The sequence below is a fragment of the Microtus oregoni genome, unplaced genomic scaffold (genome assembly GCF_018167655.1).
Source record: "Microtus oregoni isolate MIOR12 unplaced genomic scaffold, Mior012 000007F_ref0000211, whole genome shotgun sequence".
Lineage (NCBI taxonomy): Eukaryota > Metazoa > Chordata > Mammalia > Rodentia > Cricetidae > Microtus > Microtus oregoni.
The window spans coordinates 58,724,210-58,737,682 of NW_024543066.1; the positions used below are offsets into that span (position 1 = coordinate 58,724,210).

Consider the following 13,473-nt stretch of genomic DNA (forward strand, 5'->3'; position numbering starts at 1 on the left):
ACTCTCCAGATCTGATCTTGTCGTAGGATTCTTTTGCTCACGCATCCTCCTAAGGACAAATCTGTCCTTACACAAATGATGATTCATTCTCGCACGACCCCCGCCCTCCACAAACACTCCCCAGCTTGAGGAAAAGACACCACTCAAGTTTATATTTCAGAATATAAATAGAGGAAGTGTGACATCAAGCGAACAAAGCGGCCCAGGGTGGGGGTGGGGGCTCCCGCCCCCAGCTGCCCAGTCATGGGGGCTGCTGTGTTTTTCCCCTCCGTCTCTGTGCTCTCGGTGCTTTTTGACTCCTGGATTCTTTCTAAACATTTTTCTAATATTTCTAATATTTCTCTCCTGGCTCCTCTTGCTTCTCTGACTCTGTCGTCACAGAATACTTCATTTGAAACAGATTATACCATATAATTCCCTTACGAGGCTGCCCAAAGAGCTCCAATTTCTAAGACCAACTTTGATCCCTTAGTGTGCTTCTCTGGGTCATTTCCTCTAATTCAAGTAAGAACAATGCCCATCCCTATCTTCTTACAATCCCTATCCTGGGCTGTTTTTTTATATTTGTCTCTAGATTCAAACAGGATCTTTCCCCGCCAAAGCTCTTCTAGAAATAGGTATGGTTGTTATTACTCTTCTCCACAGAGTAATGAAAAGAAACCAGGCACAAACGAACCCAGGAATCCTTGCCCTGATTGGGCCCAGTCCCGACCCACTCTTCTGGAGCCACTCCCAGTACCAAGTGGAGGGCTCAGAGGATTGACAGACTACAACTCCCAGAAGGCCGTGCTGCCACGACCCCGCCTCTGCAGTTCCTCCCCATCAAGTATTCATTGGCCTTCCGGGGGTGGGGATTAGATGGGAGGTGGCCATGGGGCAGCGACCGGGGGTTGTTCCCTCTTCGGCTTCCGTAGACGAGGTCGGGCGGACCTTCGTCCGGGGTTTCGGTGCCCCCCCTTCCCCTTCCCCGGGGTCTGGGGGTGACATTGCACCGCGCCCCTCGTGGGGTTGCGTCGCCGCCCCACACGGACTCCCCCCCAGCGCGCTGCTCCCTTTCGCCTCCCTTGGCCGGGGCTCCCTCCCGCCCCCAGCTGCCCAGTCATGGGGGCTGCTGTGTTTTTCGGGTGCACCTTCGTCGCGTTCGGCCCAGCGTTCGCTCTTTTCCTGATCACTGTGGCTGGAGACCCGCTTCGGGTTATCATCCTGGTCGCGGGGTGAGTAGCGAGTGGTGGAGACGGGGCCAACCGTAGAGAAAATGATGCGGAAAGAGCTGGAGGAACTGGGGCGAGCATGGGAGCCTGAGTTGGGGGACAGAAGTAGGAAAAGGTTGGACAGGGTCAAATCGTGGTCTAGGCGATTTTCCGCAGTCGACTTCCGCCTTCCAGGGATTTCATAGATTCCTCCTGTAGTCTTCTCGGCAGCGCCAGAGAAGGCCCAAGGCTGAGAGTAGTGAGGGGGCTGTGCTGACCTCGGCTAGCCAGGACCCAGGAATGGATACCCTGCCCGTCCGCCCGTGCCGGCGTACACTTTCTCTCATCTCACTGAAGACTCTGACCAGATTTTTTCCCCTCTGCTGCTTGCAGATTCCTACAGATGATTCTGTTGGTGGAGACACTTATCCTACCTGGTCCCTGTCTCCCTGACCATCCGGAAGTCTACCTTCCACTTTTCATGCTGCAGCCTTGGCTGGTTCCCTCCTTGATTTTTCTGGCTGCCCCTATACTTGCCTCTCATTGTCCTTGTGTTTCCTCAGAGCCTTTTTCTGGCTGGTCTCCCTGCTCTTGGCCTCTGTGGTCTGGTTCATCTTGGTCCATGTGACAGACCGGTCAGATGCCCGGCTCCAGTATGGCCTCCTGATTTTTGGTGCTGCTGTTTCTGTCCTTCTACAGGAAGTGTTCCGCTTTGCCTACTACAAGCTCCTTAAGTAAGGACCGGGGTGGTCTGGAAGGGAGAGGGGACAGTGGTGTGCATTGTGGGAAGTGGGCCAGCCCTTGGGTGGTAGTTGGAATAAGGGGCGTTCAAGGGAGGATCTTGGAGGGAAAAGAACATCCCTGCCCTCTCTTATATTTCCTCTCTCTTATCCCAGGAAGGCAGATGAGGGCTTAGCATCACTGAGTGAGGACGGAAGATCGCCCATCTCCATCCGTCAGATGGCTTATGGTGAGCCAAGGGAGAGGGACCAGAGGAGGGAGTTGATCACCCCCTCCTCCCCTTCAGGGTAATGTGCTAAGTGTTTCTCTTCATCCTTGACATCCAAGGAGAGGCAGTGTGGAGTCTGGAGGGAGAGTAGGTATGGTGGTTCTCACTGGGCACGGGAGAGGTGCTGGTAGAAGTGCTGTGGTAGCCTTGGACGTTGATGAGCGCCTCCCTCCCCCCAGTTTCTGGTCTGTCCTTCGGTATCATCAGTGGTGTCTTCTCTGTTATCAATATTTTGGCCGATGCCCTTGGGCCAGGTGTGGTTGGGATCCATGGCGACTCACCCTATTACTTCCTGACTTCAGGTAAGGCTCCCCTCTAACCTCGCCTTTATGCCCTGTCCATCCCCAGCCCCATCTGACCTTCCCTGGGAAGCTCCTCTGGCTCAGCATCTCAGGAGACTGGGAGAAGGTCAGGGATGCATCTCCTCCCCATCTCCCTCCTTGCAGCCTTTCTGACAGCAGCCATTATCCTGCTCCATACCTTTTGGGGAGTTGTATTCTTTGATGCCTGTGAGAGGAGACGGTACTGGGCTGTGGGCCTGGTAGTCGGGAGTCACCTGCTGACATCAGGACTGGTGAGTTGGAGCTAGGGGCCTGAGTCAGGGAGAAGCATTTCAGAGTGAATGGGCTGGGTTATGTGTTCTCACTTCACGTCGTTAACTTACAGTTAACTTACGTTGGGTGGAGGCAGAAAGGTGAGCCTTAAAGGTCCTGTCACCTCAGCATCAATTAGGCCACCTGTTCTGGGGAGGAGCCTGCATGCTGAGTCAGACCAATGCAGATGACCTGAGGTGGCTAGGAGGAGCTGAAACCTTTGAGGAATCTAAAATCAAAAGCTCCCTTAGCTCCAGAATGTCTGGGGGAGGTTCGGTCAGAGGCACAAAATGAATGTTGGGGTTAGGTGCGGGGAGAATCTAATCTCTTTTCTATCCTCGTTCCCAGACATTCCTGAACCCCTGGTATGAGGCCAGCCTGCTGCCCATCTACGCAGTCACTGTTTCCATGGGGCTCTGGGCGTTCATCACAGCTGGAGGCTCCCTCCGAAGTATCCAGCGCAGCCTTTCGTGTAAGGACTGACTACCTGGACTGATCGCCTGACAGCTCCCATCTGCCTGTCCACTGCCCATGACTGAACCCAGCCCCAGCCCGGGTCCATTGCCCACATCCTCCGTCTCCTCGCTGATGTGTCCCGCTACCTTCCGGGTTTGGTGTTGTCCATTCGTGACCTGTAGTCTCTAAGCTTTCTCAGGAGCAGCCTGGGTGCAGCCCGTCAGGGACTGGTGGGTTTGAATCTGCATTACTCCCCACCACCTGGGGAGCCCCTTGTCCAGGTCTCCCCATGTGTCAGTGCTCTGCTCTCACCCTGCCCATGACTCACCCCGCTTCCCCTCTGCAGGCCGACGGCAGGAGGACAGTCGGGTGATGGTGTATTCTGCCCTGCGCATCCCACCCGAGGACTGAGGGAACATGGGGGGGACCCCTGGGCCTGGGGTACCCTCCCGATCTCCTCGTCCTGTATTTCTCCATCTCCAGTTCTGGACAGTGCAGGTTGCCAAGAAAAGGGACCTAGGTTAGCTGTGGCCCGGGTGATGAAGTTACTAGAGGCTCAAGGGAGATGAGTTTAGGTCTCCAGTATCTACTGCCCAGACTGGACATCTTGGTCTTTTTCTCAGGTCTGAAAAGAACCATTTTTGGTATGATAAAGACCCCAGAAATGCCTTTTTTTTTTAAAGTCGGGGGAGTGAGGAGGTCTATTGGGAGCCTCCTAACCTCCTTGGGCTGTATTTTTGCTCCTGAAACTGCTGATCATGGCTCATTTCTATCCCATTTCCCCCTTGGTCCCAGGCCCTGGGGAAAAGGAAGGAAGTGCATGTTTGGGAACTGGTACCACTGGAACTCATGTTTTAACGTCCGTGACCATCAGCACCCCTCCTCTCCCCAAGGTGAAGTGGAGGGTATTGTGGGGTTGGCCCACTCCATGGCAGTGCCCCTGGAGGAGTCAGGCTACCATGGCATCGCAGGCCAAGCGGGCAGACATTTTTCTAGTTTTTAACTGGGCTGTGGGAGGGCTGGGAGGGTTTCTACCACTGTACCATTTTTCTGCCGAGGGTGGGATGTCCCATCCTTTTAATCAAGGTGATTGTGATTTTGACTAATAAAAAGGACTTTATAATTGTGGGGGAACTTGGCTTTTAAGAGAGGGGATAATGGATTGAGATTTCCAGCCCTTGGTGGCTTCTGTCCATCCTCCTGTCTAGCCTGACAACAGTGTTCACTGATGGCAGCTTAGGTGTGATATCAGAGGCACCGGTGGAACTGAGTTGGCTTTCCCAGAAGTAGAGTGCCCCTGTCCAGGAAGAGGGTACAAGGAGTTAATCCCCCAGTTTTCTTTTTCTCTATGTCTGTCTCGGCCACCCAGAGGACAGAGGAACTCTCCCACCCTTGAAAGGCACAAAAGACAACCAGAAGTAAGGTTTTCAAACATATATTGAGCAAAAAAAAAAATAACTAAACTCACAGCAGCAGCTTTTTCCTAGACATGTATCTAGGTGTGTCTAGGGGAGGGGCCATGAAGGTGTGAGGTGAGGGACATCAGGGCACATTTCAGCTTCTTCATAGCTGCCTGTTAAAGCAGGGATCTCCTGACCTACGTGCTTTGGAAGGCCAGAGACTCCGCTCTTCCTTGAAGCCCTGGGTCCTTGCTTCTCTGGCGTATGTGTGCAGAGTTGGTATGGAGAAGGACACGTGTCTGCCTGCTACTTCTAGTCCAGCCCCTGCATGCCCTTAGAGAGACCCTTGATGGGTATGAGGGGGTTTATGCCTCTGTGGTAGCCCGTGCCGAAGTGAAGGCCACACTCTTCCTGTTTCCTAGCCTCTTCTTCCTGGAAGGGGAAGCAGTGGTTCATGGAAGTGACTAGTGTTGTAAGTGAAGGTTAGAGTAGGACAGGAAACACTTTTTAAAAACAACTCAATAAGTATCTGAATATGACCTTAAACTTTCTCCACCTCCTGAGTATTGGGATTACAAGTGTGTGCCAGCATGCCAGGTTTATGTGGTGCTAGGGATCAAACCCAGGACTGTGCATGCCAGGCAAGCACTCCACCAGCTGAGCTGCCTCCCCAGAGAATTTTTTTGAGGGGGGGTATCTCTATGAGGCTCTGGCTGTCTTGAATCTCACTCTGTGTAGACCAGGTTGGCCTTGAACTCAGAGATCTTCCTGCTTCTGCCTCCCAAGTGTTGGGATTAAAGGTGTATACCACCGTGCCTGGCTGAGAATGCATTTTTTGTTTGTTTTCGTTTTTTTTTTTTTTTTTTTGGTTTGTTTTTTCGAGACGGGGTTTCTCTGTGTATTTCAGGCTTTCCTGGAACTCATTCTGTAGACCATGCTGGCTTCAAACTCAGAGATCGGCCTGCCTCTGCCTCCCGAAATGCTGGGATTAAAGGTGTGCACCACCACTGCCCAGTCTCTGAGAATACTCTTTTAATAGAAAATAAACTACTTCAGGGATAGAAAGTAGGATCTTACCTAATTTTTTGAGCAATGAAATAAACAGCCAGCAGAAGGCAGAGACATCCAGCCAAGATTCCCACACCTAGGCCCAGCATCTCACCTGGGGGGGACACAAAGTTGTTAGTCTAGTCTAACAGGTGCTGGAATCCACACCCCCTTCACGGTTCCCTACAGGGCCATCTTACCTGTGGTATACAATGGTCCCGCTGTAGAGGAAGAAAACTTGGTTAGGGGAGTTTCAGAACATCTTCCTGTTTGGGAGCCCTGCTCCCACACCTGGAAAATGACCTCTGGGCATCCATGGCTAGGAGTGGTTCCCAGTCTAAGGAAGTGGGAATCCACCCTTGGCCTTTTCCTGCCTAGGGCTTGACTATTCCATGCCTCTTGAGTTCCTCAGTTTCCCCTCTCTTCCGAGCCCTGCCAGTCACCTTGGACGAAGGAAGCAAAGATGGTCCGCTGGTTGAGAGGCTGGGGGATTCTGTAGTTCTGTATGAGGGGCGCAAGTGGCTCCTCTTCCGTAGAGAACAGCGTCCCCTGAAGCTTATCTAACTGAGGAGCAGGAGTAGAAGTCACTCTGGGGCCTGGGCAAGGGTCTGAGTTAAAGCCGCTCTTAGCTTCTCCAGCACTCACCTGTTCCACTGAAATCTGGGCCCTTCTGTGGAAGACTGTCCAGAGGACACTCTGGTAGCAGGGTGGGGTCGTGAGTGAGCCGTTGTACCGGAAGAACTGCTCCAGCTGTTGGGGGAGCAGCTCTCTCACATTGAAGGGGGGCACTGAGGTTATCTGGTCTACGGAGAGCAGAGCAAGTGTTAGCCGCTCTGCACAGGGTTCCTCTGGGCAGAGTGCACAACTCCCTGCTCCTCCCCAAGCTTCTCTGCGGTTGAATTGTTTTGTTTATGTTTTTTTGAGACAGGGTTTCTCTGTGTAACAGTCCTATCTGTCCTAGAACTAGCTCTCATAGACCAGGTTGTTCTCGAACTCACAGAGAGCTGCCTGCCTCTGCCTCCTGAGTGCTGGGATTTAAAGCATGTGCTACCACTCTCTGTCTGACAAGGCTTCTCTGTGAAACAGTCCTGGCTGTCCTGTAGACCAGGCTGGCCTCTAACTCACAGAGATATGCCCACCTCTGCCTCTGGAGTGCTGGGATTGAAGGTGTGCACCACCAGCGCCCGGCTGCAGTTAAATTCTTACTAAGAGTTTTCGGGCTCACCTTTATGCCTTATTTCGTGCAGATGACTCAGAATGTGACGGTAAGCTGGGTTCTCAGCCTCGCCCACCTGTGGAGGAGTGTACGCTAGAGATGCAGCAGAATCATGTGTTTGGAGTAAGAGTGCACCAACAGAACAGGCCTGAGGAATGTGAGCAGAGAGCTGAGAGGAGTTAGGGGTTACTGACCTCAATTAAGATGCCTAGGACAGCCAGGCCCTGAGGCTTCTGAGCAGCCTCTCTCAGACTGCCATAGGACTCCGAGTCATAATGGACCACGTGGAGCTGTGGGGAGGGAGACGGGCATGAGTTCCTTCACATGTCTTCATTCTGTCCAGGGCTTTGACCTTGGTCACTACCTCAGTCCCCCAGTCTGAGTCTCTGCCCCCAAAGCTTTGCCTTGTCCCTTCAATACAACTTTTCAAGGGTTCACATCCATCCGTTCTCCAAGATCAACTGCATCCTGTATTCTAGTCGGTACCTCTGCCACCGTGGCTTCGCTGTTGATCTGGTGCTCAGAGCCCTCTTGGGATCCTTTCTGACCCCAGTGCAGGTGGAGCTGGGCTGCTGTGTATTTCCGGGGCAGTCCGCCCAGGTGCAGGGTAGAGGGCAGGGAGAGCTGCACTGTGAGGAAAGAGGTAGGGATTGTGGGGGAAAGGGGGCAGTTCCCACCCCGACTGGCCACCACCTGGGACACTTGGCTCTCCTCTTCCTTCTCCCTTCCAGAATCTCTCCTAGGTTGTGGCTTTTCTACCACAGTGGCCTCTCAGTGCTGTGACACTAACCTACACATTGAACTTGACCATAGACATTCAATCCCACCTTAGCTGCAAGAGCCCGAATCTCTGTTTGAGACAGGGTTTCTCTGTGTAGCCTTAGCTGTCCTGGAACTCGCTAGGTAGATCAGGCTGGCCTTGAACTCAGAGAGATCCATCTGCCTCTGTCTTTACCTCCCAAGTGCTGGGATTAAAGGCCTGCACCACCATCGCCCGGCTCTGAACCTCATTTGTCCACATTTATTAATGGAGTACTCTGAGATCTTGTGTGTTAGTTGTTTGTTTCCTCTGGCTCTTTTAAGGTCTGAACTGGAAGCTGCAGTTACTTGGAGTAGAGTCTTTTACCTGTATGGCCATTATTGTGTAGATCCAAAGGCTCAGTACCAGGCTGGTCATATCCATGGGGCTGTACAGCAGGCAGATCAGGATCAAATATCACACTGTCTGTTTGAATGTTGATGGGGGACTGGGCATCGCCTCCACACTCAGGGTAAGAGGTTGGCCAGTGGTCCTGACCATGTGGGCCTGGGGGAGGGGTAAGTTACCATGGGTCCATGTCCAGCCCCACAGCCCCAACCTCCCTTTAGTAACCCCTGACCCCATACACATTACAGTGGAAGCAGAAATCCACTTCTCGCCACCCAGTTGGCTGGGGCAGGGTGAGGTGGGAGTGCCCACAGCCCTCTAGGCTGCAGCGCCCCTCTCCGCCCCAGAGGCAGGGGGTGATTCTCCAGCTACCCTAATCAGTGTGTGTGTGTGTGTGTGTGTGTGTGTGTGCGCTCGCGCGCGTGTGCAGGGGTAGCTTTCACTTACCTGTAGTTTGAGAACAGTGAAGCACAGTGAGGGGAAATAGACAGAAAGCCTGAACACCCAGTGAAGCAGAATCGGAGGGGACCACTGACCCTAAACAGATGAAGTATCTCTGGGGCTCCCTATCAAGTAGTCTTGGGGTTCAGATATCCTTTCTGTCCTTCACTCCTTACTCTCACATGGACCTTGCCTTGACTCCAGCTAGAGAAGTTCAAAGGGATTGAGTTCCCCTGTCAGCAGTGTCACAGGATCCTGCCAGCTCTTCCTCCTGACCTCGGGTTTCAGAGACGGTTGGGGGTAGGACTGCTGGGGAGGAAGAGCCAGAAGAATGGCCGCTGAGCGCATCATGCCTCTCCCCACCCACTCTTCTTCATTTCCACACAGATTTGCGGAGGACTCGTGGGCTTTTCTGCTGAATCAGCAGACGTGGGATTTTTTTTTTTTTTTTTTAAATGCCTAGTGCAGGGTCTAGCAGCCACATGTATAAACCCAGGGCGTGTGTCTGTGTGTGCAATGCAGAAGAAGAGGGGCTAGCGTCTGAAGCTCAAGGAAAGCTCTTCCTCCCCAGGAAGTCTTCATGTCAGGTGAGGGGGGGGGGTGTCCCAGGGCGAAAGGAGTGCCAGGCGGCCGGGAGTTCTGCTCTCACCTTCATACGTCCAGTGGTGACCTGTAAGACAGTGATTTGGGCTGCGGCCAGAGCAGCCTGGAGCAGTGTCCTCTCCCTCCTGCGCCCCCCCTCTTCTGCTGCTTCCCCACACCCCCACTCCAGCAATTCCCAAGGGAAGTCATGAAACTGCGCATGTTGGTGGAAAGGTCGGGGGTCCTGTTTAAAATAACTGGCCAGGCTGTGCCCGTGGTTAATGAGTAGAGAGGGAGGAGCCATGGAAAGAGATAAAGCCAGGAGACTAAAATTAACCTGGATCCAAACGTGCAGGCGGCCCAACCCTTAGCTTTTCTCCAGCTGGAGCCAAGTTAGTGTAACTCTTAGAAGATCGGGGTGGAGTAGGGTAAGGGTGTGGGCAGAGGGCTGGAAGGGTAGAGAACAAAAGAGGACAGACGGAACAACGTCCAGCAGCGCTGCTGACGACAGGAGGGCTATCAGTCCTTTGCCTGGGTGCGCCACTGCATGAGCAAAAGCATATAACTTTCTATGAAAATTTTAATTCTTCCTTTCTGGTCTGACTGGCTCTGCAGGAGAGTTGCCCACGGCCTTGCCCCTCAGCTCCTGCACTCTCAGATGGCACAGAGAGGCAGGAGTCAGGGAAGGCTCTATTCTAGGTTGAGGGTGGTGGGTGGGCAAAGGCAGTCAGGCTGGCAAGGACAGGAAGAAAGTGAAGCATTGTGTGTAGAGAGGAGAGCTGCCAGGCTGGTCACATGTCGGGCTCATGCCGTTCAGCCTCTAGCCAAGAAGCTGGGGGAGTCTGGATCTAACTACCCCCATGGCTAACCTGCTTTGAGGAGGAAAGGGAGTCTAATTGTAGATTGGCTTGTACTACTTAAATCTAGAAACTGGGGGGGGAAATCCTAAATTCCTTTTTATCCTTATTAGTTCTTTATTTATCTTGTTTGTTTGGGGCAGGGTTTTGCTATGTGGTCCATACTGGCCCAGTATTCTTTCTGTGGTTCAGGCTGACCCCAAATTTGTGGCAACCCTGCCGCAGCCTCCTGAGCGCTAGGATCACAAGCATGTGGTCCAATGCCCAACGTTTCTATTATTCTTTCAACTGCTCAGACTCGGAAGAGGCTTTGGCTCTCACCCTTGGTCTTTCCATCTGGCCCATTCCTCAGCTCAAGGGCCTCTGCAAAATAGCTCAAGGTGCATGCACGCCTTTAATCCCAGCACTTGGAAGCAGAGACAGGTGGATCTCTGGGAATTCCAGGCCAGCCTGGTCTACCAAGTGAGTTCCAGGACAGTCAGGTCTACACAGAGAAACCCTGTCTTAAAAACAACACAAAAACAAAAATACCGCCCCCCATAAGCCCAAGTGGGGTTGGAGGCTTTCTCTCATTTTCCATCTCTGTGGGATACTACAAAGCTAGAGTTCTTGGTTTAGTGAAGATGTCCTGCTCTCCCTGTTAAAGGCTCTGGGCTGATTCTAATATCTGTTTCTCCTCTTCCCCTGTTTCTTCTCAGAAGGGATCTTTAGCTCTCCTTTTTCATTTGGTTCCCTTGGTCTCATCTGCTTCCTGCCTCCTCTTGCTTTCTAGATACTCTTCCCGCTTAGTTCTTCCAGCAAACCTTAATCCCTCTCCTACTATGTGCTGGATACTCAATGAGGCATGGGAAGCGGAGAAGCTGGTAGCGGCCACGCACAATGCTGCAGACTGGAGGTAGAAGCGAGACTAACTCAGCTGCATAGTGAGTTGGAGACACGTCTGGCTGCATGAGACCTTGTCTCAAAAACAAAACAAACAAACAACAACATCAACACAAAAAGGTGTGGGAATCCCCGAGGCATCCCTTGACTCTAGGAACACCATTTCCAGTCTTTCCCTCTCTCTCCCACTCCTGAAAGTACACTGTAGAGGGCTAGTGACTAACTCGATCATTGTGTTTGAATGGACCAATTGGTTAGTTTCTCTGTACACTTTGGCAGGTGGTGGGATTATCATCTGATCAGCGGGGAATCAGACACCCTTGCGTGTGTGTGTGTGTGTGTGTGTGTGTGCGCGTGAGTGTGTGTGTGTGCGCGTGTGTGTGTGTGTGTGTGTGCGCGCGCGCGCGTGTGTGTTCCCAGCCCTGCTCTCCCTAACCAGCAGAGTGCACGAACAAAGAGGGCAGGAGGGCTGCCTGAGACTAGGGCAGTAGGGAAAGAACTTCAGAGAGCTAGCTGTAGCGGCCTGGCACGGAGAGAGAGGTGCCCACACGTGTGAGCATTCACACACTGGCCCCGGCTAGTTCTTTCCTGCCACAGCAATAGCAGTCATAGCTGGGCTTGAGAGGAAAAGGCAAAGAATGGGAGGGATCTCCTCCACACTCTTACACTACGCTCCCCAACCATCCTGCCTTTTGTCCCCAGCCCCCAAGTGTCCCTTTACACCTCTCCTCCCCCACTTAAGTACACATGGCATGGACATTAGCACAGTCGTACCTACCCCCGTCTGCAGCCAGGATCCAAGTCACCTTTAACAGGAGAGCGAAGAACAACATATTATCTCCACAAGGCCACACAGGGGACCAGGAATTTGGGAGCAAGGAGATTTAGGTGGTGAGGGAGAGAGAGAGGAGTTTCTGGCGTCTGTATCTTTTCCTCTTGTCTCTGCGGGCTTCCAGGGATTTGACTTTCCTCAGGTTAGAACGAACTTGTGGATCAATTTCCTCTCTCTCTCTCTCTCTCTCTCCCTCCCTCCCTCCCTCCCTCTCTGTTTCTCTCTCTGCTGTCTCTGTATGTCCTCCGTAGTCTCTACACCACTTACTGGCCAGCAACTTCACAGTAGCCTCCCGCTTTTAAGGTGGCTCTAAACCGGTGTACGTGAGGAGGGGGGTGGCTCCCGGGCTGCAGGCGAGCAGCTCCTTAAATAGCGGATTAGGCGAGCAGGATGGTCCTGCGGAGCCCGGCGTCCTGGCCTTGGCTCAGGAACCCAGCTGAAGTGAGCTCTTCCTTGGCCATTTGCTCTGCCGAGATGGGTGTCCCCAGGAACTCTCGGGCAGAGAAGGGGGGTTTCGCACCTCTCTCTCCCCCGGGACACTGTGTTCTCTCTCATTCGCCTGCCTGAGGCGCACACCCCTGGGTGGTGTGGACCAGCTGGTGGGGAACCTGTTTCCAACCAGAAAGGATTCATACTTGGGAGCTAGAAGAACAGAAGTTGGGGGCTCAGGACGCAGGTGGGAACTGGGAAGTCAAAGTTTAAAAAATCTGGATTGCGGAGATGAAGAAGTGGGGCGAGCGAGAAGAACCTTAGTCTTCCGTGCTGTCTTTCTCCGGTGCCTGTCGCCACCTCCCCCCCCCCCCTTGGTGAGGCTTAGGTCCACGTGCCTGTGTAGCCTGGGGTGGGGGTGCAGTTTTGTTTGCCGTATAAAGCCCATTTGTGTGCACAGCGGGGGAGGGGTTGTCACAGCACCAGGGAGAGACAGCATTCTAAGTACCAGACCCAGCCACCTCTCTCCCCGGGGAGCCCAGATCTAGGGCGCCTTTTGTCACTGAAGAGGACACTGACCCCTAACAGAGAGGCCTGGGCAGGAGGGGCGACGGGTGACTGGGGAAACAATTACTGTCACCATGAGAAAAAGGCGGACTCCAGAGAAAGAGAGGGGAGGGGCCAGAGAGGCCATGTGACCAGCGGGGTGAGAGTCCAGGGGCTTCCCGCCCACCCAACAAAGGGTCGCCGTAGGCCCAAAGGGACAAGTGAAACCTGCCACCGTGGAGTTAGCCAGTGGAGCACAGAGGCTGCGTGGCGTCTCAGGAATGTGCGCTGTTGCGCGCTCCCCCACGGGACTAGAAATCCCGATCGGAATGTACATCCTAAGTCCCTCATTAGAGAGTGTAAAAAACACAGATAGTTTGAAGCTGGGTGGTGAAATCTCTCCTCCGTACCTTTCACTCACTAGCCTAGGGCATGCACCTACTGAGGTCTTTCTGCCCTCCTTGCTCCCAACAAGTAGCAATAAATAGCCAAAACAAAGGGAGCAGAAGCCAAACAAGGGCACAGGATAAAAGCCAAGCGAACAGAATAATGCATGTGCTGGGTCATCACTCTTGCGGAGACAGGAGCTTCGAGCGCTTTTCTGTCCCGTGACTGAGCTTCAGAGCAAGGTTATGTTTTCTTTTGTTTTGGATGTAATTCTTTTTTTTTTTTAATACTTCTACCGCTTTACAAATTCTTCACCCCCTGCAGAAAAGTTTCCGTCTTGAAGTACCTCCAAAGCTTCATCCATCCCATCTAGGAGGAATAAGAGATGTAAAATGTAAGTTAAGACTTCTTTGGAATCAGGGAAATTAATAGGAGGCACGGGAGGTGGGGTGGGGGAGG

The 13,473-nt window shown here is 52.9% G+C and overlaps 2 protein-coding genes across 4 annotated transcripts; one reads left to right on the forward strand and one right to left on the reverse strand.

The window, feature by feature from the left end:
* Positions 1–858: 858 nt before the first annotated feature.
* LOC121450680 (gamma-secretase subunit APH-1A) lies at positions 859–4,698 on the forward strand. Its single transcript, XM_041655899.1, has 7 exons — positions 859–1,214; positions 1,754–1,924; positions 2,087–2,160; positions 2,379–2,501; positions 2,646–2,773; positions 3,141–3,264; positions 3,595–4,698. Exons 1-7 carry the CDS (start codon positions 1,102–1,104, stop codon positions 3,657–3,659), a joined length of 798 nt encoding a protein of 265 aa, XP_041511833.1. The 5' UTR covers positions 859–1,101; the 3' UTR covers positions 3,660–4,698.
* LOC121450679 (carbonic anhydrase 14) lies at positions 4,674–12,121 on the reverse strand. Of its 3 annotated transcripts, XM_041655897.1 has the most exons (12): positions 11,920–12,121; positions 11,599–11,769; positions 9,149–9,169; positions 8,038–8,217; positions 7,398–7,540; positions 7,106–7,201; positions 6,921–6,987; positions 6,341–6,498; positions 6,139–6,259; positions 5,896–5,916; positions 5,726–5,810; positions 4,674–5,080 (listed from the first exon to the last, which is right to left on the reverse strand). In XM_041655897.1, the coding sequence occupies exons 2-12, from the start codon at positions 11,651–11,653 to the stop codon at positions 5,014–5,016; spliced, it is 1,014 nt and encodes a 337-aa protein (XP_041511831.1). In that variant the 5' UTR covers positions 11,654–11,769; positions 11,920–12,121; the 3' UTR covers positions 4,674–5,013. The 3 variants fall into 3 exon arrangements, with proteins under 3 accessions (XP_041511831.1, XP_041511830.1, XP_041511832.1); XM_041655896.1 differs by lacking the exon at positions 11,920–12,121 and having other exon boundaries at positions 11,599–11,863; XM_041655898.1 differs by lacking the exons at positions 7,106–7,201; positions 11,920–12,121 and having other exon boundaries at positions 6,921–7,059; positions 11,599–11,869.
* Between the last annotated feature and the right edge of the window lie 1,352 nt (positions 12,122–13,473).

What these genes read in the sequence shown, in the direction of transcription:
- LOC121450680 (XM_041655899.1), top strand. Translation starts at nt 1,102, where the DNA reads ATGGGGGCTGCTGTGTTTTTCGGGTGCACCTTCGTCGCGTTCGGCCCA. An exon ending in GCCTACTACAAGCTCCTTAA is followed by an intron (nt 1,925 to 2,086) that starts GTAAGGACCGGG and finishes CTCTTATCCCAG; the next exon opens with GAAGGCAGATGAGGGCTTAG. An exon ending in ACCTGCTGACATCAGGACTG is followed by an intron (nt 2,774 to 3,140) that starts GTGAGTTGGAGC and finishes CCTCGTTCCCAG; the next exon opens with ACATTCCTGAACCCCTGGTA.
- LOC121450679 (XM_041655897.1), bottom strand. Translation starts at nt 11,653, where the DNA reads ATGTTGTTCTTCGCTCTCCTGTTAAAGGTGACTTGGATCCTGGCTGCA. An exon ending in GATCCTGGCTGCAGACGGGG is followed by an intron (nt 9,170 to 11,598) that starts GTAGGTACGACT and finishes ACTGTCTTACAG; the next exon opens with GTCACCACTGGACGTATGAA. An exon ending in GGGACCATTGTATACCACAG is followed by an intron (nt 5,811 to 5,895) that starts GTAAGATGGCCC and finishes TGTCCCCCCCAG; the next exon opens with GTGAGATGCTGGGCCTAGGT.